This window comes from Ranitomeya variabilis, chromosome 3 (assembly GCF_051348905.1).
Source record: "Ranitomeya variabilis isolate aRanVar5 chromosome 3, aRanVar5.hap1, whole genome shotgun sequence".
NCBI classification, from domain to species: Eukaryota; Metazoa; Chordata; class Amphibia; order Anura; family Dendrobatidae; genus Ranitomeya; species Ranitomeya variabilis.
This window is the reverse complement of record NC_135234.1, coordinates 620,619,018-620,644,107: the sequence shown is the minus strand read 5'-3', so window position 1 is coordinate 620,644,107 and position 25,090 is coordinate 620,619,018. Positions and strand designations below refer to the sequence as shown.

General features: G+C 45.8%; 1 protein-coding gene across 1 annotated transcript in view; it reads right to left on the bottom strand.

Moving 5' to 3' along the window:
• RB1 (RB transcriptional corepressor 1) overlaps nt 1–25,090 on the bottom strand; it is a 373,697-nt gene that overhangs the window by 255,963 nt on the left and 92,644 nt on the right. Inside the window, exons 7-8 of the mRNA XM_077297418.1 lie at nt 11,954–12,064; nt 6,681–6,829 (exon numbers count right to left, since the gene is read on the bottom strand). Coding sequence (XP_077153533.1) covers nt 6,681–6,829; nt 11,954–12,064 — 260 coding nt within the window. The remainder of the gene's footprint in view (nt 1–6,680; nt 6,830–11,953; nt 12,065–25,090) is intronic.

Genomic DNA, 25,090 nt, shown 5'->3' with positions numbered 1-25,090 from the left:
TAATAGGCACCTTCTGACTGATGTCTAGCGCATGGAGCTTCTCCTCCTTCCGATTCTTAGGGTTGGGAAGGTAGGAAGGAAGAACTATCTCCTGTAACCTATGGAATTTTGAAGCTACCTTTGGAAGATAAGATGGATCTGGCTTCAAGATAACTCTATCCTCCAAGAACTGGGTGTAAGGTTTAAGTCTGGAAAGGGCATGACTATCACCAATCCTTCGGGCAGATGTCAATGCTACAAGGAGGGCTACTTTAAGGAAAATAATTTTTATTGGGGTTGACGCAACTGGCTCAAATGGTGATTCTGTCATAGCTGTTATGACTAGGTTCAGGCCCATGGCATTATCCTCTCTTTAAGCATGGGCCCAGACCAAGCAGACGCCTTAATAAATCTAACTACCCAATAATTCCATAACTAAACAAGGCCCCCAGAGTAGATATCTGGACTTTGAGAGTGCTAGTGGATAGTCCCATCTCAAAACCTTCTTGTAGGAATTCCAGAATCCAACCAACTGGGACTCTCCCCCCTCCCCCCATTTATTTAAATTGATGTGGTCAGAAACTTTCTCCAGGTTCTGGTGTAAATTTTGTTCATAGCCACTTTTCCTGCTCTTTAGTAGAGTGGCTACCAGATTGGGAGAAAAACTTTTCCCTCAACAGTGCCCTCTCGAATTCCCGACCGTCAGATGTAGGCTGGACACTAGTGGATGGCAGACTGGTCCTTAGAGAGGAGATCTGGGAGTTCTGCTATTAACCATAGATCAATGATTGACATAGTCCTCAGCTATGAAAACCATGGGTTTTTGGGCCAAAAGGGGGCTTTACAATAATCCTTACCTTGTTATGTCTGACCTTCCTTACTACCAACAGCAATAGGGCTAATGGAGGGAAGGCATAAGCCAGACTGAAGTCCCACCGGAGAACGAAGGCATCCACCAGTAGTGGATCTTCTCTGGGTTGAGAGAACAGATCTGTTCTACCTTCCGGTTCTCCCTGGTGGAGAAGAGGTCTTGGTCCGGACAACCCCATATCTACACAATCCGCCTGAAGATGGCCTGATACCGCGCCCACTCTCCCTGTCTGAGTTGGTTGCGATTCAAAAAGTCCACTCTGATGTTCTTTCTTCCTCTTATGTGAAGAGCGGTTAATGACAGGAAATGGTTTTCCGCTATGTGGAATATCCAATCTGTCACTTCCATTAAGAGTATGGATCGGGTCTCCCTTTGGCGATTGATGTAGGCCACTATCACCTGATTGTCGGAGAGGATCATGACATGATAACCCTGTAGGGCTATAAGAAACCTTCACATTGCTAACTCCACTGCCAGGTTAGGTTACATGAGCTACCTAACTCCTTCCCTCTCCAAATCCCTTGGAAAATGACCTCACCAAGATGGGCCCCCCAACCCGTAGGGCTAGCGTCTGTCGTGACTACTCAAGATAAATGACTCACCCAGGAAACCACCCTGGATAGATTAGACAAATCCAGCCACTATGCAAGGGATTGTATTGAAGATGGGGATATAGGTATAACTTCCAGGTACCCCATAAGAGAACGGTCATTAAGCAAGCACTGCAAGGCTCTCGTATGATATTGAGCCCACCGGACCGCTGGAATTCAGGAAGTTAGTGACCCCAGAGGGGACATCGCCTTTCTAAGGGACATAGAGGGACTGTTCATGGCTCTCAACACCTGGCGTTGGATGCTTTCTAATTTATCGGTAGCCGACACTCCTGAATCTCCAAATCTAGCAATTGCCCTAGGAACTCCTGCACCTTTACAAGCTCTAGACGTGACTTTTTATGGTTTAACAGCCAAACCAATCGTTCCAAAGTGGCCATTATTCCTTCCACCTATGTAGAGCAATGATGAGCCAACCTGCCTATTAGAAAATCGTCCATATAGGACAATTAAGACATTTCTTTCCCGCAGATGTGTCATGATCTCTGCAACCACCTTGGTAAAAACCCGAGGGGCAATAGTGAGACCAAACAGGAGGGCTCTAGACTGAAAGTGTCTGTGCCTTCTAAAGCCATTGCTACCCTGAGGAACGGTTGATGATCCGCATGTATAGGCACATGGTTACAAGCATCTTTTGAGATCTAATACTGCCATGAAAAATTTTTTAAAATTAGCGTTATTGCCGACCTTATAGATTCCATATTAAAGGTGGGCACTTTCAGTAACTTGTTTAGAGTCTTTAAAGCGAACATGTCACCAGTTTTGGCCAATCTGAAGTAAGGCCACCACCTTTCGGGGCTGATATACAGCATTCTATACTGCTGTATATAAGCCCCCAACCTGACCGGTAAGAGAAAAAAAATTACTTTTATTATACTCATTTGTGGGGCAGTGCGAGGGGTGTCACAGGTCTTGATCCGATGCATTCCATCTTCGTACGATTGCCATCACCCTGCTTGCTTCATGTGGATGACTAGTCCTAATGTCATTCACACAATATCTTCGGCATCGTGCTCCTGCACAGGCATACTTCTCTGACCTGTTGAGGGTGAGCAAAGTACTGCAGTGTGCAGAGGCTGGGAAACATCAAAGAGCCCCAGCGCATGCGCACTGAAGTACCTTGCTCTGCCCTCAACAGATCAGAGAAGTACGCCTGCGTAGGAGCACTATGCTGAGGAGACTGTGTGGATGACAAAAGGGTGTGTCATGCACATGAAGCAAGCAGGAAGACGACAATCGTAGGAAAATAGGAGGCAATGGACCAAGACCTACGACACCCCTCGGACCGGACCACCCCGCAGGTGAGTATAATAGGAGGAGGATCAGGAAGGAGTTATCATAAATCTGTCCAGCGGGATTGAAAGAAACTCCAACCTCAGTCCACATTTTATCAGGCTATGGATCCAGTCACTATTTGAAATTTCAATCCAGGCAGAGTAGAAGGCCAACAGCCTCCCCCCACCTGGGCCTGAAGTCACTGAGGTGGTTTCTTATGATCATGAGAGGAGTTTCCAAGCATGAAACCCCTACGTTTCCTCCTTCTATTATCCCACTTAGCCCGGTCCCTGGAAGGCTTCCCATGGTTAAATCCCTTCATGCTGAAGGGGCGTCTATAGGAGGGAACCAACAGGTTAGGGAACTTTTTCTTTTTGTCCTCTGCTTTTTCCAGAAGGTCATGCAGGACTGGCCCAAACAAGTGCTCCCCCTCACATGGAATGGCACAAAGTTTTGACCTGGCCTGAATATCACCAGGCTAGCACTTCAGCCACAATTTTCTCCGGGCTGCATTTGAGAGGGCTGCAGCTTTTTTGCTGCCAACCTGACCGAGTCCGCTGAGGCATCTGACAAAAATGCTGTGGATCCTGTATCATTGATTATTTCACTAGAATAGTCTCTCTAGAAGCTTTCTCCTTCAGCTGGGTTTCTCGTTGATCTAACCAGACCATCAAAGACCTGGCAGTACACGTAGCCATTACTGCTGCTCTTAAGGCCCCGTCTCACATAGCGAGATCGCTAGCGAGATCGCTGCTGAGTCACAAGTTTTGTGACGCAACAGCGACCTCCATAGCGATCTCGCTATGTGTGACACGTACCAGCGATCAGGCCCCTGCTGCGAGATCGCTGGTCGTGTCGGAATGGCCTGGACCTTTTTTTGGTCGTTGAGGCCCCGCTGACATCGCTGAATCGGTGTGTGTGACACCGATCCAGCGATGTCTTCACTGGTAACCAGGGTAAGCATCGGGTTACTAAGCGCAGGGCCGCGCTTAGTAACCCGATGTTTACCCTGGTTACCAGCGTAAATGTAAAAAAAAACAAACAGTACATACTCGCCTTCTGATGTCCGTCAGGTCCCTTGCCGTCTGCTTCCTGCTCTCACTGACTCCCGGCCGTACAGTGAGAAGTGAGAGCACAGCAGTGACGTCACCGCTGCGCTCTGCTCTCAGTGTACGGCGGCTCAGTCAGAGCAGGAAGCAGACGGCAAGGGACCTGGACACCGAAAGGCGAGTATGTACTGTTTGTTTTTTTTGGTAACCAGGGTAAACATCGGGTTACTAAGCGCGGCCCTGCGCTTAGTAACCCGATGTTTACCCTGGTTACCCGGGTGCTGCAGGGGGACTTCGGCATCGTTGAAGACAGTTTCAACGATGCCGAAGTCGTTCCCCTAATCGTTGGTCGCTGGGGAGAGCGGTCTGTGTGACAGCTCCCCAGCGACCACACAGCGACTTACCAACGATCACGGCCAGGTCATATCGCTGGTCGTGATCGTTGGTAAATCGCTTAGTGAGACGGGGCCTTTAGAGTTCCTGCCAATATCTCCCAGATGCCCTTAAGAAAGGTGTCCACCTGAATTGGTGAAAACAAAACACGTGGCCTATGGTCCTAACTGAGGGGATAGTCATCCTATAGATTTGAGTGTGGAGCTATTAAACAAGATGGGCTGTCTTATTGGGGGGGGCGGGATAAGTTGGGACTGCGGGGTTCGTTTAGGGGGAAAACTTTGTACTGAAAACAAGAATGTAACATGTCAATTGTAATGTTATTCTTAATAAAAATTTGAGTAAAAAAAAATAAAAAAATTAAGGTGTCCACCTTTTTGTCCAGTGGGTCCCTTAAAGTCCCCATGTTCTCAAAGGGCAATGAGTACTTTTTAGACACCTTAGCAACTGCTGCATCTAGCTTCGGGGCTTTATCCCAGGATAATGAGACAGGATCCTCAAAAGGATATCTCCTTTGAAAAGCTGGGGGATGGGAGCCTTTCCTCTCCGGTCTTTTCCACTCTCGATGTAAGAGAGTGGATCCTGTCATTTAAGAGGAAGGATATGCGTTTTCTCTGGTCCAGACCTCCAAACATAACATCCTGTACAGACCTCTCTGATTTTGACTGCATTATCCCCCCGGTATTTCTGATGGCCTTCACCAGCTTATTCACCTGGTCTATATGGAAGCAGAAGCGGCTAGAGCCGTCATTCGAAGAGGATCTTTTCCTTCCCCCTTATGGGCCTCTTTCTGGAATACGGACCTCATACACTCCTTCACCTCTGCCCTGATAATCTCCCTAAGACTAGTAGTGACCTTATGCTTTGATTTTCCTGTACACTTCTTTCCCTCGCAGAAATCAGGAGAAATAAGGGAAAGACTACATCACCGAGTGAACTTTCACAAATCAATGACATGGTACCGGATTACGGGTCGATGCCGGGATGTTTGAGGCTTCATACTGAGCTGCTGCTGCACAGGCTGCTTGCTCTGGTCACTCCATTTTCCTTTGGAAAAGGATCATGGGCCAGGAAGCACAGTGACTTGTTCAGGTGTCCTTTCAAATCATAGTACACACCCCCTTCCGCCAACCCCCCCTCCCCCACCCCCCGGAAAACCGGGTCAGTAGGTTCCTCCCGTGGTCATCCGGTGCCATCTTCCCGTTGACCGTTACCTCTAGAACCCGCCGACCGTGCCCCCTGCTGCTGTGACCGCGATTCTAAGGCATCCCCGTCCCTTTCTCCCCCATCCTACCCCCTCCCGCCATCCGGGGCGCCCCAACCGATACCAGGCTGGGCACTTCCAGGCCATGTCACCCAGGCCCGCCCCGGACATGTCATCAGGGCCCGCCCTAGAGGCGTCATCAGGGCCCTCCCTGGACATGTCATCAGGGTCCGTCCCGGACGCGTCCTCGGAGCACACCGCAGCCACTGCTTGAAGACACCGCCAGCTGGTTCCAGGCTATACTCACCTGATTGTCACGCAGACCATTACCGAACGGGAACTCCTACCGGATACCGCTCACTACTGTGCAGTCCCTTGGACCCATTGTGGCACTTCCAGGGACACCGCACCGGCTGAGGCAGGGGACCCCCGCTGCCTGGACCAACCGGCCAGGCCTGGGAATGACTCCTTCTTTGACAGGTATGTCTGTAGAGGTTTACCCGATCCCTGTCCTTGAAAGGCGTATCCACTCTCTCGTGGTGCTGTCAGGGGGAATCGAATAACCAGTTTTTCGGACCCTTGAAGACACTGTGCTGTGAATTTTATTTTCTTCTTTAATTCATTTGGTTTTTACAGCTGGCTGAAAGTTGACTACTCTAGGAAGATCAGCAGTCTCACCTATAATTATGAGAATACTGAAATTAGAGGTGGGCTCCTACCATCTAACTAATAATCAGACATATCATTGGTGCAATCTGTGCACAGCGATCCAAGGGGTTAGGGAACCCATTTCCACCTATGAAGCAGCAAGCAACATCTGTCATAGAAACATAAAGGGGTGTATTACAATGAGTAGTGGACTGCAAAGAGTCTATACACTGCTCTTGTACAAGGGCACTCTTCTGTCTGTGTATTTTCATACTTACAATTATCACCCAACTTTTTAAAGCACCTACGCCCCATGGGTGTTTTTTTATGTACAAGTTGCAACATGTACTATAGCATCATACTTAAGCTCTAATTTAGTAGATATAAAAAATATTACAAAAGGAAACAATTCATTAAAATACTTTGAAAACATTTACTGTGAGTCTGTTTTTTTACAGCCCCAAATGTTAAACTATTTTTTTTTTCAGGGGTGGTGCAATTTTAAAAAAATATATTCAGATAGAGCAGTAATAAAGAACTGTCCAACTGTGAAATGCAATACTTTGCTCCTCTATATCTATTTTTATTAATGGTGAAAGCGGTTTATACTTCCTCAACCAAAAGCAAACTAAAAACAGGGAAATTCTTACCTCATCAACAGGACATTCGTTTGCCTTACAAAGAGCTTCTATAACCCTGGTGTCCGTTTCAGACTGCTGTGACGTGCAGGTGTTCCTGTTCTGACCACGTCGGGATGCACGGGTCGGTCCATTGACAGATATCCCATTCACTACACTCTCTGCAGTCAAGTGACAGCAGGATTAGTACATACTGACTTGCATATGAAAATGGTGAATGGTTTATTCGAAATAAAATGTGTCAATCTAATCAAAGTCATTAGTCATAGGTCCCAAAATATTAGCAATGAAAGTACGTACTAAAGTTTGCTAGATGGCAGTAAAAAGGCATTCATAGTGGTTACTCATTTCTCATATAAGTGGAAAGGCGTTGCCAAAACAAAATGGCTTAGATGAGGGATAAAAACTTAGCGCCAACCCTTTTAATCAATAGTCAAAAATGGTAAATTCAGCTCAGGAAATCCGATGCATATAAAAGTATCAAATTTATTATGCAAATTAAAAATAAGACAACAGCATGGTAATCACAGCCCCAGCTTGGGGAGATGATGGGCAGACGCGTTTCAGAAACTCAGGTCTTCAATCATTGCAGTCTAATCATTGCAGGTCTTTAGACTGCAATGATTAAAGACGTGAGGGTCTGAAAAGCATCTGCCTATCATCTCCCCAAGCTGGGGCTGTGAATACCATGTTGTTGTCTTATTTTTAATTTACCGTACATACTCGTGTATAAGCCGAGTTTTTCAGCACTTTTTTTGTGAGGAAAACGCCCCCCTCAGCTTATACACGAGTCATTGTGACAGAAGACAGCGGGGAAGGCAGAGCAGCAGGTCACAGGAGGCAGGAGCCAGCAGCTAAAGCTTGTGCCCACTGCTAAAGAGAAATGGATATTCACTGCACTGGCAATGAATATTCATTTCTCTTATAGCGTGCAGTTACAGCAGCTGGCTTCCAGCAGCTGCCGGGCAATTATGGGTGCCCGCTCATTGAGGTAATGAATATTCACCTCTTTCCACTCCCATAGGCATGGAGAGAGGTGAATATTCATTCCCTTAATGAGCGGGGACACGTGCTCGCCCGGCAGCAGGAGCTGCTGGCACCAGAACAAGATGATGCGAGGGCGCGCAGGGAAGGTAAGTAGGATTTTTTTTTTATGCTTTAATGCCATAATGATCCACAAGACTCATGCATAGCAAATATAGTGCCAAAGGTTGAAACATAAAATAAGAACAATGGGACTAGGGGAAAATAAGTGTAGTCTGGTTAATAACCGGCTTACAGCTAGAAAACAGAGGGTGCTTGTTAATGGAAAGGTCACAGTTAACAATGGTGTAGCACAAGTGTAGGTCAGTATTGGACCCTCTTCTTTTTAGTATATTTAGTAATGACCTTCAGATCAAATACAAAATAAATGTACACAAGAACCACAAAATAAAAAATATATAAATCTTTATTTAACAAACAAAAAATACATGAAGGATTGATAACAAGTGGGAAACCACAAGGTGGTGCCACACACCCACTAGTATGACTAAGAAGGAAACAAAAGTGCTTAGTACATAACAATAAGGCTGTGTGCACACGTTACGGATTTTTTTTTTTTTTTTTTTTCGGGATAAAACCGCGGAAAAAACGCTCACATTAAGCATCCTATTAAAAGAATGCAATCCGCATTTTGTATGCACATGCTGCGTTTTTTTCCTGAGCGGAAACGCATTCCGGAAAAAAACGCAGCATGTTCATTAATTTGCGGAATCGCAGGGATTCCGCACACATAGGAATGCACTGATCCGCTTACGTTCCACATGGGGCTATTGCCCACCATGTGGGAAGTAAGCGGATCATGTGCAGTTGGTACCCAGGGTGGAGGAGAGGAGACTCTCCTCCACGGACTGGGCACCATATCACTGTTAAAAAAAAAAAAAAAAAAGCATTAAAATAAAAAATAGTGATATTCTCACCTTCTGATGGCCGCCGGAGTCCTCCCGCCTCTCAGCGGTGCACACAGCACCTTCCGTTCCCAGGGATGCTGTGTGCGAAGGACCTGGGATGACGTCGCGGTCACGTGACATCATCGCAGGTCCTTCGCACACAGCATCCCTGGGAACGGAAGCCGCCGTAAGGTGAGAATAACCATTTTTTTTATTATTATTTTTAACATTAGATCTTTTTACTATTGATGCTGCATAGGCAGCATCAATAGTAAAAAGTTGGTCACGCTTGTCAAACACTATGTTTGACAAGAGTGACCAACCTGTCAGTTTTTCAAGCGATGCTACAGATCGCTTGTAAAACGCTAGCATTCTGCAAGCTAATTATGCTTGCAAAATGCTAGTGTTTAGCGGGAATACGCATGCCAATTCCGCAAGCGATATACCTGCTGGAGGAGTTGCAGAATTGCCGCGGAAATTTCAGCGGCAATTCCGCAACGTGTGCACTTAGCCCAATTGTTAACTCTACCATAACACAAATGTGTCCAGTCACAAGGAACTAGGTAGAATATAAACATTCCTCCTGCGGCCACCACCACTCACAGGAGGCAAGACACTGTATCATATGTGCTTTTTTTACTACCTGCATTTATTTTCTACCAAGTTCCTATTTATCAATCTTTCATGTATTTTTGTTTGTTTAAAAAATATTTACCGTATATACTCGAGTATAAGCCGAGATTTTCAGCCCAAATTTTTGGGCTGAAAGTGCCCCTCTCGGCTTATACTCAAGTCACTGTTGGCGGCAGGGTCGGCGGGTGAGGGGGAGAGAGGTCTGTCACATACTCACCAGCTTCCGGGGCTCCTGGCGCTCCCCCTGCCTGTCCCATGGTCTTCGGGTGCCGCAGCTCTTCCCCTGTTCAGCGGTCACGTGGGACCGCTCATTAAAGTTATGAATATGGACTCCACTCCCATACAGGTGGAACCGCATATTCATTCCTCTAATGAGCGGTAACGGTGACCACTGACAGAGGAAGAGGCTGCGGCACCCGGAGACCATCTGTCCGGGATAAGGAGCCAGGGACGCCGGGAGCAGGTTAGTATTACATATTCACCTGTCCACGTTCCACCTGCCGGGCGCCGCTCCGTCTTCCCGTCCTCTTGCTCTGACTGTTCAGGTCAGAGGGCGCGATGACGTACTAATCTGCGCGCCGCCCTCTGCCTGAACAGTCAGTACGGAGATGCTGAGGAGCTGCGGGCAGCAAGAGAGGTGAGTATGTCATTTTTTTTTTTATTGCAGCAGCATTATATATTGCACAGCTTTATAAGGAGCATCTATGGGGCAATAATGAACGGTGCAGAGCATTCTATATGGCACAGCTTTATAAGGAGCATCTATGGGGCCATAATGAACGGTGCAGAGCATTCTATATGGCACAGTTTTATATGGAGCATCTATGGGGCCATAATGAACGGTGCAGAGCATTCTATATGGCACAGTTTTATATGGAGCATCTATGGGGCAATAATGAACGGTGCAGAGCATTCTATACGGCACAGCTATATATGGATCATCTACGGGGCAATAATCAACGGTATGGAGCATTATATATGGCACAGCTTTATATGGAGCATCTTATGGGGCAATAATGAACAGTATGGAGAATTATATGTGGCACAATTTTATGTGGAGCATCTATGGGGCCATAATGAAATGTATGGAGCATTCTATATGGCACAGTTTTATATGGAGCATCTATGGGGCCATAATGAAATGTATGGAGCATTACATGTGGCACAGCTTTATATGGAGCATCTTATGGGGCAATAATGAACGGTATGGAGCATCTATTTTTATTTTTGAAATTCACCGGTAGCTGCTGCATTTTCCACCCTAGGCTTATACTCGAGTCAATAAGTTTTCCCAGTTTTTTGCGGCAAAATTAGGGGGGGTCGGCTGATACTCGGGTCGGCTTATACTCAAGTATATACGGTATATATTCTTTTACTTTATGTTTCTTGTGTACATTTTTTTTGCAAATGATCTGATATGATTGTACTGAACCCTTTACTTTATCCATGTTGGTTCAGTGGCACTTAAATATGGTAACTCTACCCAAACATTAATGTACTGGTGGACAATAAACTCCACTTTATTGACCAGTGCCAGACAGCATCATGGGATGCATTAAAGGCAACCTGACAGGTTATGCTTGCTGCCTATCCTTGGGCAGCAAATATCAGCCACTGGCTGTACGATCACAACTATATACATGTTTTACTCTAGAACACTTTTAATAGCAGCAGGTGACCGAACCATGTGGGCGACTAATCATACAGGCGGATCCCGGGAGGCTTCTCCAAGCCCGCTGACAGTGACTGACAAGTCTCTGCCTATATGTGTACATGGGCAGAAACTAGTCAGTCATGGTCAGTGGGCAGGGACAAGCTGACGGGAACCCTCCTGTATGACCAGTGCACAGTGCGGCTCGGTCCCTGGCAAATTTTAAAAGTATTTTCTTCTCTAAAACGCCACAGCATATCAGAGTAAAACAAGCATGGCAGTGTTAGCCTAGTCAGGGGCCGATACATGCTGCCCCCGGTTTGGGAAGCATGTATCACCTGTCAGGTTCCCTTAAAAAGAGGAACACTTGCTCATGACAAGAACATAGTTTGCACCTATAGAAGCCCGTAGAGCAGTATATCAGATATATGAATAATAGTAGAGGTCTTTCTTACTATCATTTTACAACTAGGCTAGCAACGTTGTTAAGAGGGCATCATCCACACTTAGAGGAAAGAAAGTTTCATCATTATCATCACAGACGACAATTATGGACTGTAAACGTAGGGAGATTATGGAGTTCTCTGCCGCATGATGTTTTAATTCACTTAAAATGTTCAAAGAGAACCTGTATGCCTTTGATAGATATGACAGGCTATGAATACTAGACTATGTGATGGGACGTTTGAGCCAGGGAACTAGTCTGATTGCTGTATATGGAGTCAGGAAGGCTTTTCTTCCCCTCATTAAGTGGAACCTACTTGAGATTGGGGGTACTCAACCTGCCTGGTGAGTGCATTTCATTTATTAACTTTCGGTTTATGGGTTTTTACATGGGATGGAGAATGCAACTAAACCAGTTATTCCGCCATTGTTTTTTCATATTTAAAACCATTTTACCACATGTTAAATTAAAACACAATTCATAACCTATTACTACTATTACTATTGTTGATATATTATAACTCATGAAAAAAATATTCTCACAATGCCATGAACTTGAATGATTGCGGCATACAACGAGAAAGACTAACAAGACGTTTACTGGAACATTTAGAGAGATAACATACTAAATGGTTCTTTGAGAATGTCTGAAGGGGATCGCTTGATAAAATATTCCAGGACACACAGCAGCAACTGGAAGGAGATTACCAGGTCATCATCCATCTGTAAAACCTTTCCTAAATAAGTTAAAAAAAAAAAAACACAATAAAAATAAAACAAATTGATAACTGTTAGTTCCAGTAAACAGGGTCATATATCTTAACACAGTGGTCCCCAACCTTTTTGACCTTGAGAACCACATTTAGCACTGAGAGAGGGTCGCGAGCCACATTCAGCTCCTGAGAGGTGGTCTCGAGCAACATTCTGCTTCTGTCCCCCTCAAAGTTGTGTCAACCAAAGCCACCAATACGGGTATAATGATAACCAAAGCTTTTCCACAGAAATCACTCCAAAGCAGTACACTGAGATCCGGGGGTTCCCACAATGCCTCAATTCAGTATTATCCCATCAAGGACTCCCAACACACTTTTGCATCCAGCTTCAAGAACCTCCTCTAATATGTAGTATCATCCTCCAGCGTACCATAACTAAAACATCTCTAAACCCCTAAGACCAGTATATGTGCATCCAGATCTTATCTTCTGTGCTGGGCTACTCAAAAATTCACAATTTTGAGATGTACTCTTCATACCTGTTTGGTAGACCTGGAGCTAATGCACCAAGCTGGCAGCCAGTCGCGAGCCACAATTCCTGGGACCGCGAGCCCCATGTGGCTCCCGAGCTACAGGTTGGGGACCCCTGTCTTAACACAACACACGTTGCAAGGTTTAAAGGCAATCAATCTGATGGACTTTTCTACACAAATCTTAATGACGCTCTCATCAACTGTTTACATAAATATATATATATATACTGTGTGTGTGTATATATATATATATATATATATATATATATATATATATATATATATATATATATATATATATATATATATATATATATATATATATATATATATATATATACACACACACACACTCACTGGCCACTTTATTAGGTACACCTGTCCAACTTCTTGTTAACACTTAATTTCTAATCAGCCAATCACATGGCGGCAACTCAGTGCATTTAGGCATGTAGACATGGTCAAGACAATCTCCTGCAGTTCAAACCGAGCATCAGTATGGGGAAGAAAGGTGATTTGAGTGCCTTTGAACGTGGCATGGTTGTTGGTGCCAGTAGGGCTGGTCTGAGTATTTCAGAAACTGCTGATCTACTGGGATTTTCACGCACAACCATCTCTAGGGTTTACAGAGAATGGTCCGAAAAAGAAAAAAAATCCAGTGAGCGGCAGTTCTGTGGGCGGAAATGCCTTGTTGATGCCAGAGGTCAGAGGAGAATGGGCAGACTGGTTCGAGCTGATAGAAAGGCAACAGTGACTCAAATCGCCACCCGTTACAACCAAGGTAGGCCTAAGAGCATCTCTGAACGCACAGTGCGTCGAACTTTGAGGCAGATGGGCTACAGCAGCAGAAGACCACACCGGGTACCACTCCTTTCAGCTAAGAACAGGAAACTGAGGCTACAATTTGCACAAGCTCATCGAAATTGGACAGTAGAAGATTGGAAAAACGTTGCTTGGTCTGATGAGTCTCGATTTCTGCTGCGACATTCGGATGGTAGGGTCAGAATTTGGCGTAAACAACATGAAATCTTTGGGATGTGGTGGAATGGGAGATTCGCATCAGGGATGTGCAGCCGACAAATCTGCGGCAACTGTGTGATGCCATCATGTCAATATGGACCAAAATCTCTGAGGAATGCTTCCAGCACCTTGTTGAATCTATGCCACGAAGAATTGAGGCAGTTCTGAAGGCAAAAGGGGGTCCAACCCGTTACTAGCATGGTGTACCTAATAAAGTGGCCAGTGAGTGTATATATATATATAACCATTATTCCAATCTAAACTACAGACACAAAGAGAACCCAACTCTACTGAAATTCAGTAAGGTCAGTAAGTATCCACCAATTTAAAGTGCAACAGATCCAACAGTACATTATGGTTTCTGTTTATTGCAAAAACTTCAAGACAGAAATAAAACAGAGCATTACACAGTACTATAGGCTGGGTTCACACTAGCGTTTGTGTACGCAGCATAGGGCTGCGTACTTCTTAGCTTCAGATCCGCATACATCCACATCCCTCCTGCATACCTATCTTTAACATTGTGTACGCAGGGACACGCATAGTCATGCGTTGTATGCGGATGCGTCCCCGTGCAGCGTTTTGATGTGCCCGCCGAACGCAAAATGTGGAGGACCAGGAAGACCTCGCGGCCATTTTGGTGCTAGGGGTCTCCATGGAGACCATCAGGCCAATGCGATCACATCGCGTTGTTCTGATGGAAGCGCGCAGGGAGCTCACTCCCTGTGCAATGCTTCTTTACGCTGCTGTCACTACTGACAGCGGCATCAGAGGGGGTTAAATGCCCACGATCAGTCACATACAGCTGACACCTGCACCCGATCGCCACGGCACTCAGCGATCGGTGCGCTGTACTAATATTGCAGTTTGTGGGAAAGCAATTTCCACAGAGCAGTACTAGTACAGCGCATGCCAGGAAGGGGTTAAGCTTATAATTTACCAGAGTCAAGAATTTTTTAATTTCTTCTCCCCCATTTCAACCTGTTTTTACCTTTGTGACCAGGTCATTTTTTTTCAATTCTGAACAGTGGAAGTATCGGTAGACATAGCCCCGACCTCACTAAAACGGTGATTCTCCAGTATGTGAATATAAATTGCTTTTAAGTTAATTGGGGTTGTTTTATGTTTAGGAAAACTGTCACCAGGTTTCACTGTTATGAGATATGACCACCACCTTTCAGGGCTGATATATAGCATTCTATAATCCTGTATATAAGTCCCTAACCCAATCTGCAAGACAAGAAAAAGACCTTTTATTATACACACCTTTTGGTGTGTGTGTTTATTTATTTGTACTACTGGGTTAGTAATAGGGGTGTCTGACTGACACCTCTCCATTACTACTCCAAAACCAATTACCGGTACCCCAATTGCCACAACAACAGGGCTAAGCACCAGAATTGCAGTCTGCAGGCTGATATTTCTAGGTTGGGAAAGGCCCAATAACCTTGGACATTCCCAGCCTATTAATATCAGCAGCACGAAGCTATCTACTTTCCCTTAGCTGTTTATTAAAAATAGGTGGGAACCCACAACGTTTTTTTCATTTATTAGAGGTGCCAGTCAGGTGACTAGTTCACACACTGTCCTCAGAGACGGCATGTGATTCAGCAGCGCTGTGACTTGCGGTGATTTCAGTAAGATTACCGCCAGTAAAAGCCACCGTTTCCCACACTGTCACACAGCGGCTTTGAACTGCAGTGACGTCAGTAAGGCTGTGGGAAGTTCCCACAGCCTGAACACTTGTTGATTGGCTGTGAAGCCTTTCAACAAACTTTAGTCGGGTGCTGAACGTGAACAGAAGTCAATGTTCGGGGTTCGATACCCTGAACTTTACCATTCAGGTTTGCCCATCCCTACTCTCAACCAATCAAAAGCTCTCAAAAAGATATTGTGATGCAGTCTGTATCTACTATTTCAGGGCAGTTGTAAAGTGTATGATCCCTTTTACAGCTGGAGAATGGTGATAACACACCAGTCAACCATTTTTTAGAGCTTTCATTTTTTATGCGAGGTTTGGCACTGTGGGGGGATATTTACGGCGTGCATCCGCACCCTCTAGAAAAATTCAATAAAGTTATAAATTGCTGGCAGTATTTTAACAGGTCTGTAATAGTGACACGTTCTCTCATCACACAATAAAGGGGTGTCACGATTGGGTCATGTCCTCTTGGGAGATCTGACGTTAGAAGATTCCCTTGTGAATCGCAGGTCTTCTTTTTAGCATGTGTGTTTGTGTTTCATTTTAAATGGATTTCACTGCGTTGCTGAAGAGGTTAATGACTCTTTCTATGCTGGTTAGAAACTTGCAGCTCAATCACACAGCTGTTCCTGACATGGTAATTTCCTCTGGCTATAAAAGCTGGCCAGACCTTCTCTTCCTTGCCAGACAAAGTTTTACTTCCTAGCTCCTTGGTGTCGCTATGCTGAATTGCAGATAGTAGTTACAGCTGGAGATTGTTGCATGCTGTCTTTGGGTGTATGCTTTCGTCAGTGTCCTATTTCCATTTGGCTTGTACATTCTTAGCCTTCCTTATGTACCTCTATATCTTTAGTAAGTGCTTTGTATGTTTTTTTGTTTGTTTGCTTGTTTTTTTAACTCAAATAGGTTTTTATTAAATATAAAATTACAATAAGCATTAGACATCAATACAAATAGTTCCGAATTTCCCCAACAACAACCCCGGCATTAAACCCCCCCACTCCCCTCCCCAAAAATACAGCTCACGCTCCTCCCTTAGCATATCGTGTAACGGTATATACGTTAGAATTATATAATGTCTTTTATTATGTCCATATAGACCATCATCCCCACAGGAACCCCCCCCAGGCCTATCTTCACTTATCCAATTGTGTTCCACTTGTTGTTGATTCTTCACCAAAAATTCACATTTGGTAGCTTTCTGTTTGAAGCATGATATGTGGTGATATGTGGGATAAGGTTGAAAAGTTCCAGAGAGCAGAATACTTTCACAAGGCACTGTATTTCAGCAATGATTTTTTTATTTTCACAAAGGTAAAAGGAGAAAATGGACCACAAAAGATGTTGTGCAATTTCTTCTGAGTACCCAGATACCCCATATGTGGGGGAAAACCACTGTTTGGGCACAAGGCAGGGCTCGGAAGGGAAAGAGCACCTGTTGACTTTCTGAACACAAAATTGTCTGGAATTAAGAGCAGATGCCATGTTGTGTTTGAAGAGCCCCTGTTGCGCCTAAACATTGGAAAACCCCAACAAGTGATGCCATTTTGGAAACTAGACTCTTCAAGAAAGTTATCTAGCTGTGTGGTGAGCACTTTAAACCCCCAGGTGCTTCACAAGTTTAGAACGTAGAGGCGTGAAAATTAAAAAAAACTAAAAAAAAAAACCACTTTTTACAGAAAAAAATGATCTATAAGCAACGATTTTTTTTTATTGTCACAAGGATAAAAGTGGAAAATGGACCACTAAAGTTGTTGTGCAATTTCTCCTGAGTACGCCAATGCCCCATATATGGGGGAAAACCACTGTTTGGGTGCACAGCAGGGCTCGGAGGGAAAGGAGTGATATTTTGGATTGCAGACTTTGATGGAATGGTCTGCGGGCGTCATGTCACATTTACAGAGCCCCTAGTGTGCCTAAACAGTGGAAATCTCCCACAAGTGACAACATTTTGAAAACTACACCCATTTTGTGATCTTTCCTTCTTCGCTGTTTGGGGAACCTCTCCTGGGAAATGTTGACCTGGGACAATACGGGCACTATCAGTTTCAGAAGTACTGGGACCCTCCCCACCCTGAGTGTCACACATTAGGGCCTTGATGACTTCTTTCTGAAACTGAAGGAAGGTCCCCGCATTGCCTGCAGATGGGAACAGCACAAAATACTCAAGCTACTTACCAGGTAGCGGTGTTTTTCAGGAGTCCATGACAGCACTAACGAGAGAGGGGATCCGCCCTTCAGGGACAGGAAACCTACAGAGATAAAAGGGCGGCACCTCTCTCCAGCATCAGTTGGATTACAGAGCATGAGAGGACCTCCATTGATTAGTAACACATAAATATCTAACACATTTCACCTTGACACTAAATTTTGTAGAAAATTAACCTACATGAGAATATACTTATCGTGATGAAACCCATACCAGTAGAAAGGGAGGGAATATAGGAGTGCTGTCATGGACTCCTGAAAAACACCGCTACCTGGTAAGTAGCTTGAGTATTTATTCAGTCGTCATGACAGCACTAACGAGAGAATTACAGAGAAAAGAGTATTAGGGCGGGACTACTGCTTCCAGCACCCTTCTACCAAATGTGAGATCGCTGGAGCTACCAAGATCTAATCTATAATGATTAAAGAAAGTAGATGGAGATGACCATGTGGCCGCCTTACATATATCCTCAATCGACACCTCCGATCTCTCTGCCCAGGAAGTCGCCATGGCACGAGTGGAATGAGCCTTTACGCCTTCCGGGACTTCTAGGCCACCTGCTGAATAAGCCAGAGAAATTGCCTCCCTAATCCATCTACCTAAGGTGTTTTTGGATACTCTAAACCCTTTCTTGACTCCCTGATAGGATATAAACAAGGAATTATCTTATTTCCAGGGATCTGTTAAAGAAATATATTTAAGAAGGCATCTTTTGACATCCAATGTATGGAGTTTGAGTTCCTTGTGGTTTTTAGGATTAGGACAAAAAGTGGGAAGATTTATCTCCTGAAGCCTGTGGAACTTTGACGCTACCTTCGGAAGATAGAGGGGATCAGTTCTTAATACTACTCTATCTTCTCTAATCTGCATATATGGAGTCAGTCTAGAGAGGGCCTGTAAATCACTAACTCGCCTAGCCGACGTAAGAGCAATCAAAAGAGCTGTTTTTAAGGACAGGATTTTTATAGAAGCAGATTCTAAAGGCTCAAAGGGGGGTTCCGTTAACGCTGAGAGGACTAGGTTTAAGTCCCACGGGGCTAGTCTTTTCTTAACGATGGGTCTTGATCTAGCCGCCGCTTTAATAAAACGTGCAATCCAATAATTTTTAGCTAATCCACAATTATACAATGCGCCTAAGGCTGAAACCTGGACTCTAAGGGTGCTTGTAGCTAGCCCCATCTCTAGGCCTCTCTGCAGGAACTCCAAGATTTTTGGAATATTAGCTTTCTGACTCATAACTGATCCTGAAACCGAAAGGAATTTTCTCCAGATTCTAACATAAATATTCGTCGTGGAATCTTTCCTGCTTTTTAATAGGGTATTAATAAGTCCATCTGAAAATCCCTTTTTCTTTAGCAATGACCCTTCAAATCCCACGCCGTCAGATGTAAACTGGCCACTCGTGGATGGAAGATTGGACCCTGTGAGAGGAGGTCTGGGAGTTCTGGGAGAATCCACGGTTGAGAAATGGACATTTTCCTCAGCCAAGGAAACCACAGCCTCTTGGGCCAGAACGGAGCTATCAGAATTACATGAGCTTTGTCCTCCCGAATCTTCCTGAGAACAATCGGGATCAAGTTCAACGGGGGAAAGGCGTAGGCTATATTGAAGTGCCAAGGGATTAGGAGGGCATCCACCGCTTCCGGATTGTCTCTGGGGTTTAGGGAACAAAACCGACGACATTTTTTGTTTTCTTTGTTGGCGAAGAGGTCTATCTGTGGGTACCCCCAACGATGGGTGATCTGATCGAAGATGACCTGATTGAGCACCCAATCTCCTTGCCCGAGCTTCCTGCGACTTAGAAAGTCGGCTACGACGTTGTGTTTCCCTTTTATATGCAGTGATGTGAGTGACCGTAGATGATTTTCGGCTATCTGTAAGATACGACCCGATACCTCCATTAAAGATCTGGATCGGGTTCCCCCTTGGTGGTTAATGTAAGCTACCGTTACCTGATTGTCTGAGAATAGCCTGACGTGATGGCCCTGTAAGGATATAAGGAAATGGCTCAGAGCTCGTTCTACGGCTAACAACTCTTTAAGGTTAGATGACAAATTCTGTTCGGAGGGTGACCAAACCCCCTGGACCCACATCTCGCCCATATGCGCCCCCCATCCCGTGGGACTAGCATCTGTGGTTATTACTCGCGATATGTGGTTTATCCAGGGAACCCCATTACGTAGGTTTGGAGCGTGTAACCACCAACGTAACGACTGAATAGCGGAATCAGACAAGGAAAAAGAACTATCCAAGCGACCCTCTAACAGACGAGTGTTGTACAAAACCTCCCACTGTAGGACTCTGGTGTGGTACTGGGCCCAAAGTACCGCCGGGATACACGATGTGAGTGAGCCTAACAGTGACATTGCTCCCCTCAATGTTATTACCGGATTATCAATCACTCTAAGTATTTGTCGTTGGATTTTTTCCAACTTAATGTCAGGTAGACGGCATTCCTGTAACCTTGAGTCCAATATGAGACCCAGGAATTCTTGAACCTCTAGAGACTGTAACCGCGATTTCTTAAAATTAATTATCCACCCCAACCTTTGCAAGGCTGCAATTACTTTGTGTAGTTGGGACGTGCAGTGTGATTCAGAGTTTCCTATTATTAATAGATCATCGAGATATGGAACTATGAGAATATCCTGCTCATGGAGATGTGCCATAACCTCCACCATTATCTTCGTGAACACCCGAGGGGCCACTGCAACACCAAAGGGGAGTGCTCTGTATTGGAAGTGTTTTATCGAATCCCCTAAGAGGACTGCAACTCTTAAATAACACTGGTGGTCTACGTGTATGGGGACGTGATAATATGCGTCTTTAAGATCTAAGACGACCATAAAACACCTGTCAAACAATAACTTTATTGCAGACTTGACCGACTCCATTTTAAATGATGGGATCCACAAAAACCTATTTAGGCCTTTAAGGTTTATAATTGTGCGAAAGGTATTATCTGGCTTTTTAATCAAAAAGAGGGGAGAATAGAATCCTTTACCCCTTTGTACTTCAGGAACCTCCACCAAAACGCCTTTCTGTTGGAGTTCCTGGACCTCAGTCTCTAATGCCAGCTGTTCTGCGGAAGAAGAACGCACCGGTGTTACTAGAAATCTGTCATTAGGAGTGATCTGAAAGTCAAACTTTAGTCCAGCTTCAACAATGCTCAGGACCCACGGGCTATTGGAAATATTACGCCACGCCGGATAGAAGCCTGCCTCCTACCCGGTCCGCCAGTCATTGTGGCTTCCTGTTGTCTCTAAAGGAATTAAACATATAGCCTCTACCTTTCTTTTTATTGGCGTCATATCTGGGTTTTTCTCTATTTGGTCTTGTTCGGTCAAACCACCTCCTATTAGTGCCTCGTCTGTAAGTGGGTCTACCGAGGTAGGGAAAACGTTTCTTACTATCCCCCGCTTTTTCTAATAATTCGTCTAGGACCGGACCGAATAAGTGCTCCCCTTCGCACGGAATGTTGCATAATTTGGATCTGGCCTGCATGTCCCCTTGCCAACATTTCAGCCAGATTGCTCTACGGGCCGAATTAGAGAGTGCGGCCGACCTGGCTGCCAATTTAACTGAGTCCGCTGACGCGTCGGCAAGATAAGCCGCAGCCCCCTGAATCATAGAGAGGGAGGATAACATTTCATCTCTCGGGGTTTTGTTTTTCAGCTGATCCTCCAGGCTATCCAACCACACCATCATAGAGCGTGCTGTACAGGTGGCAGCAATTGACGGTCTGAGAGCCCCTGCTGAAGTTTCCCAGGCACCCTTGAGAAACACATCTGCCCTCCTGTCCAGTGGGTCTTTTAAAGTCCCCAGATCCTCAAACGGTAGAGAGGTTTTTTTGGAAGCCTTGGCTACAGCTGCATCGAGCTTTGGGGCTTTATCCCACGTCGCCGATGCGGACTCTTCGAATGGATACTTCCGTTTAAAGGATGGAGGAAGAGAACCTTTCCTTTCCGTTTTTTTCCATTCTCTGGAAATTAGGGCGCTAACTTTCTCTACCACCGGAAAGCATCGGCGGGATTTACGGTCCAGACCTTTGAACATGACATCTTGCATGGATTTTTCTGGCGGCGTCTGCTCAATTCCAATTGTGTTATTTACCGCTTTAACGAGGCGGTCTATCCGGTCAAAAGAAAAACAAGAATGTCCGTACTCAGTGTCCGAGGAGGATACCGAAGTGTGAGAGGCTTCTGACTTTAGATCTCCTAAGTCACTGTCCTCACGTGAACTTGGGGATCCAGGGTCTATTATTTTAGACCCCCTACTCTGAGATTGAGATCTTGAACAACTTCTAATCTCTTGTCTAACAATTTGTCTTAGACTAGTAGCGAAATCTGGTGTCTCCTCCACTATTAGACGCTGTATACACGGACCACATAGTTTTTTAACGTATTCGTCTGGGAGAGGAATACCACATTCTGCACATTCCTTGTGCTTGGATTTAGAGGACCGCTTCCTTCCCTGATGTGAGAAAGGGAAATAAGGGGGGACACAAATCACTAAGTGAACTTTCACGAGGATCACTTACCCCTATAGTGTCTGAGTGGTACCGAAGATTGCGGGGGGACCCTCTCCACCGAAGCAATATCCATCCGGTTTGAGGACTTTCCGGCTTTAGAAGATTGATCAGCTCTACCTCCAGGACGACTACTGCCACTAGAACGTCGCTGGGTGTTTGCTGCATGGGGCTTCTCCAGGGGTTGACACTGTTGCTCAGAAGGCAACGGATCCTGCTCCTGAGACTCCATTGCACCAAAGGATATGAAGCAAGAGGAAGCCACCACTGAATCATTAAGTAGCCGGCCCCCTAAAGGTACCTCCCCCAGATGGGGGTCAGCCGGCCAATCCTGGTGAACTGCCTGGTACAACACGGCATGTGGGAGGCCCCTCCTCCCCCCGAGACCGCCGGCAATGGCCCTCCCACTGTCAGCCAGGAAGCACCGCCGCAACTACCAAACGAAAAAACCCCCGCAGTCTATTCAGGGGAGACCGACGGGCGCCGCCATGTTTTTTCACCAGTGAGACGCACTGCGCCTGCGCCGGGCGTCATCGCATGCTGCCGCACTAAGCCCCGCCCCTTCACACGCGTCACCTCCGGTGCAACGCTTCCGGGACGCCGAACGCAGCGCCTGTCCGCTTAGAACGCCGGTGCCAGAGGGGAAACGCTAGCGCTGCCGTACACCAGAGCCGACCGCAGGGGCACCGATCTCTCTCATGTCGCCGAAGCGATGTGCCCGCCAAGGGGACCACCACCAGAGGAGCACCTAAATTACCGACGGTGATCGCAGTTCAGGAGGGCCTCCCACATAGTACTTACCTGTACCTGGCGATGGGACACCGCTCGAGACAGCACTCCCCCTGGAAGCTGCTCCTGCCGTGCTGCTGCCTACTCCCACAGCCCTCCGTGGTGCGGCACCTCCAGCGTCGCGATCAACACCGGGGAAGGGGCCATCCCGCCTCCCAGGATCGGTGAGTCGGACCTGGGTCAAAACTTCCTTCTTCGCCTTTCTTCTAAAAGGCCTCTGTAGAGTCCCCTGTCAGGGACAGGAAACCAACTGATGCGGGAGAGAGGTGCCGCCCTTTTATCTCTGTAGGTTTCCTGTCCCTGAAGGGCGGATCCCCTCTCTCGTTAGTGCTGTCATGACGACTGAATAAAGCATTGTACAGTGCCATCAGTACAAGGTGCACGGCCAATTTTTTTGTACCATACTTTGGCTTTTCGCAAGGCACCGTATTGTTGGAGGACCGGATCTAAGAGATCTACACTCCCCCATGTACCGATTGTAATCCAAAACACAATCTGGCTTTGGGACTTGTGCTGTGGTACCACAAACAGGGACAAGGGAGCTGTTTTCACGGTGTTTGGTGGTCAAAATAAGAACATCCCTTTTGCCCTTATACTTGACCACCAGCATGTTGTTGCTGCTGCATTGGGCTCTGCTTTCGCCTTTTCTCAGCGCTCGCCCAATTAGCGGCTTAGGAAGGCATCGCTGATTTTTTTTAAAAAAAATTTGCACACGGTAACACATGCAACTATACCTCTGGCAGAGAGGGTCTTGAAGAGTGGGATGCTGGTGTAAAAGTTATGAATGTAGAGGTAATAAGCCTTATTCACAAATGGGTGCAGAAATTCCCACACAATTTTCCCCACTCATGGCCAGGACGGGGGGCATTCACGTGGGATAATCTGAGTGTCCTTACCCTTGAAGACCCTAAATCTGTGTGTGCACCCTGAGGTACTCTCGCACAGTTTGTACAGTTTTATTCCGTAACTGGGACTTTTATTGGGCAGGTATTGTCGAAATGTTAGCCTCCCTTTGAAATGAACCAGAGATTCATCTATAGCGATGTCCCTCTGGGGTGCGTACACCTCAGCAAATTTTCTGCTGAAGTGTTCACCCACTAGCCGAATTTTATATAGATGGCCAAAGTTTGTATCATCTCAGAAAGGACACTGCGCATTATTACTATAGTCCAAAATTTTTTGGATTGTCTCAAGTCATGTCCGTATCCAGTATTGCCGAAGCTCTGGTTTTCAGATTATGCCCATATGTAGAACAATTCCCCAAAATGTCATCATCTCTGCTGCATTTACAGGGATCCATCTGGCTTATGACGTCGTGAAATTTTTGGGGAAAAATTTTTGGCCATACAAGTTCTTCTGGGCCACCACTGAATAAGAATTTGAAGAAGTTAATTTCAGTGAGGTCAGTGGTGTCAATCTGGATTCCTGAGCTGCCGATGAAATCCGGAATGAAGGGCTGATACTTTTCGGAGGGTGCCCTCCATATGGGAAAGATTGCTGCAAGAGTTGCCTGGGTCCCTCTGAAACTACACTGTACGATTTTATTTTCCTTCTCTAAAATAAGATCAGTCATCAGTCATCGTGAAAAAAAGTGCAAAAAAGTGCGCTAAAATTTCAATTGGAGGTTATGGAGAGGGGGTACTATAACAGGGATGGGGAGGTGCTGCTGCTGTGATCACAGACGAGTCACACAGCAGACAACACAGCAGGACGCTGGAGAAGGAGGCAGGAGATCGCACCAATGGATTCTCTACTCAGCTGACACATAGGGGCTAAAAACTGCTGTGCACACCAAATCTGAGACAAAGATAATAGATATTAGTTTAGATATTAGATATATTAGATTAACCTCTTTGGCGCTGATTGGCCAGAAATGATTGTTCAGCCAATCAGCGCCAAAGGGGTTAATCAGGTGAGTGACGTCGTGATCACCCAACCCATTGTGACAGCTGTGATTGGTGCTGTGTCACACAGCACCGATGATAGCATTTCACATGTTTGTTTGTTTTTTTCTTAACTGTGTTGGCATATTGCTGATTGGCTGGTCAGAATTGACCAGTCAATCACAGCGATCGCCGATGCGGGGGGGTGGTAAAGACCCCCGGGGCGGTAAAGACCCCCGGGGCGATATGCAGGGACATCATAACACGATAACCGCGCGATGACTGGAAATGGCGCTGCCTCCTGAGGTGAGCCCGCATCAAAGCCAGGACATGTCAGCTGTTTTGGACAGCTGACATGTGCCCGCAATACCGGCGGGTGGAATCGC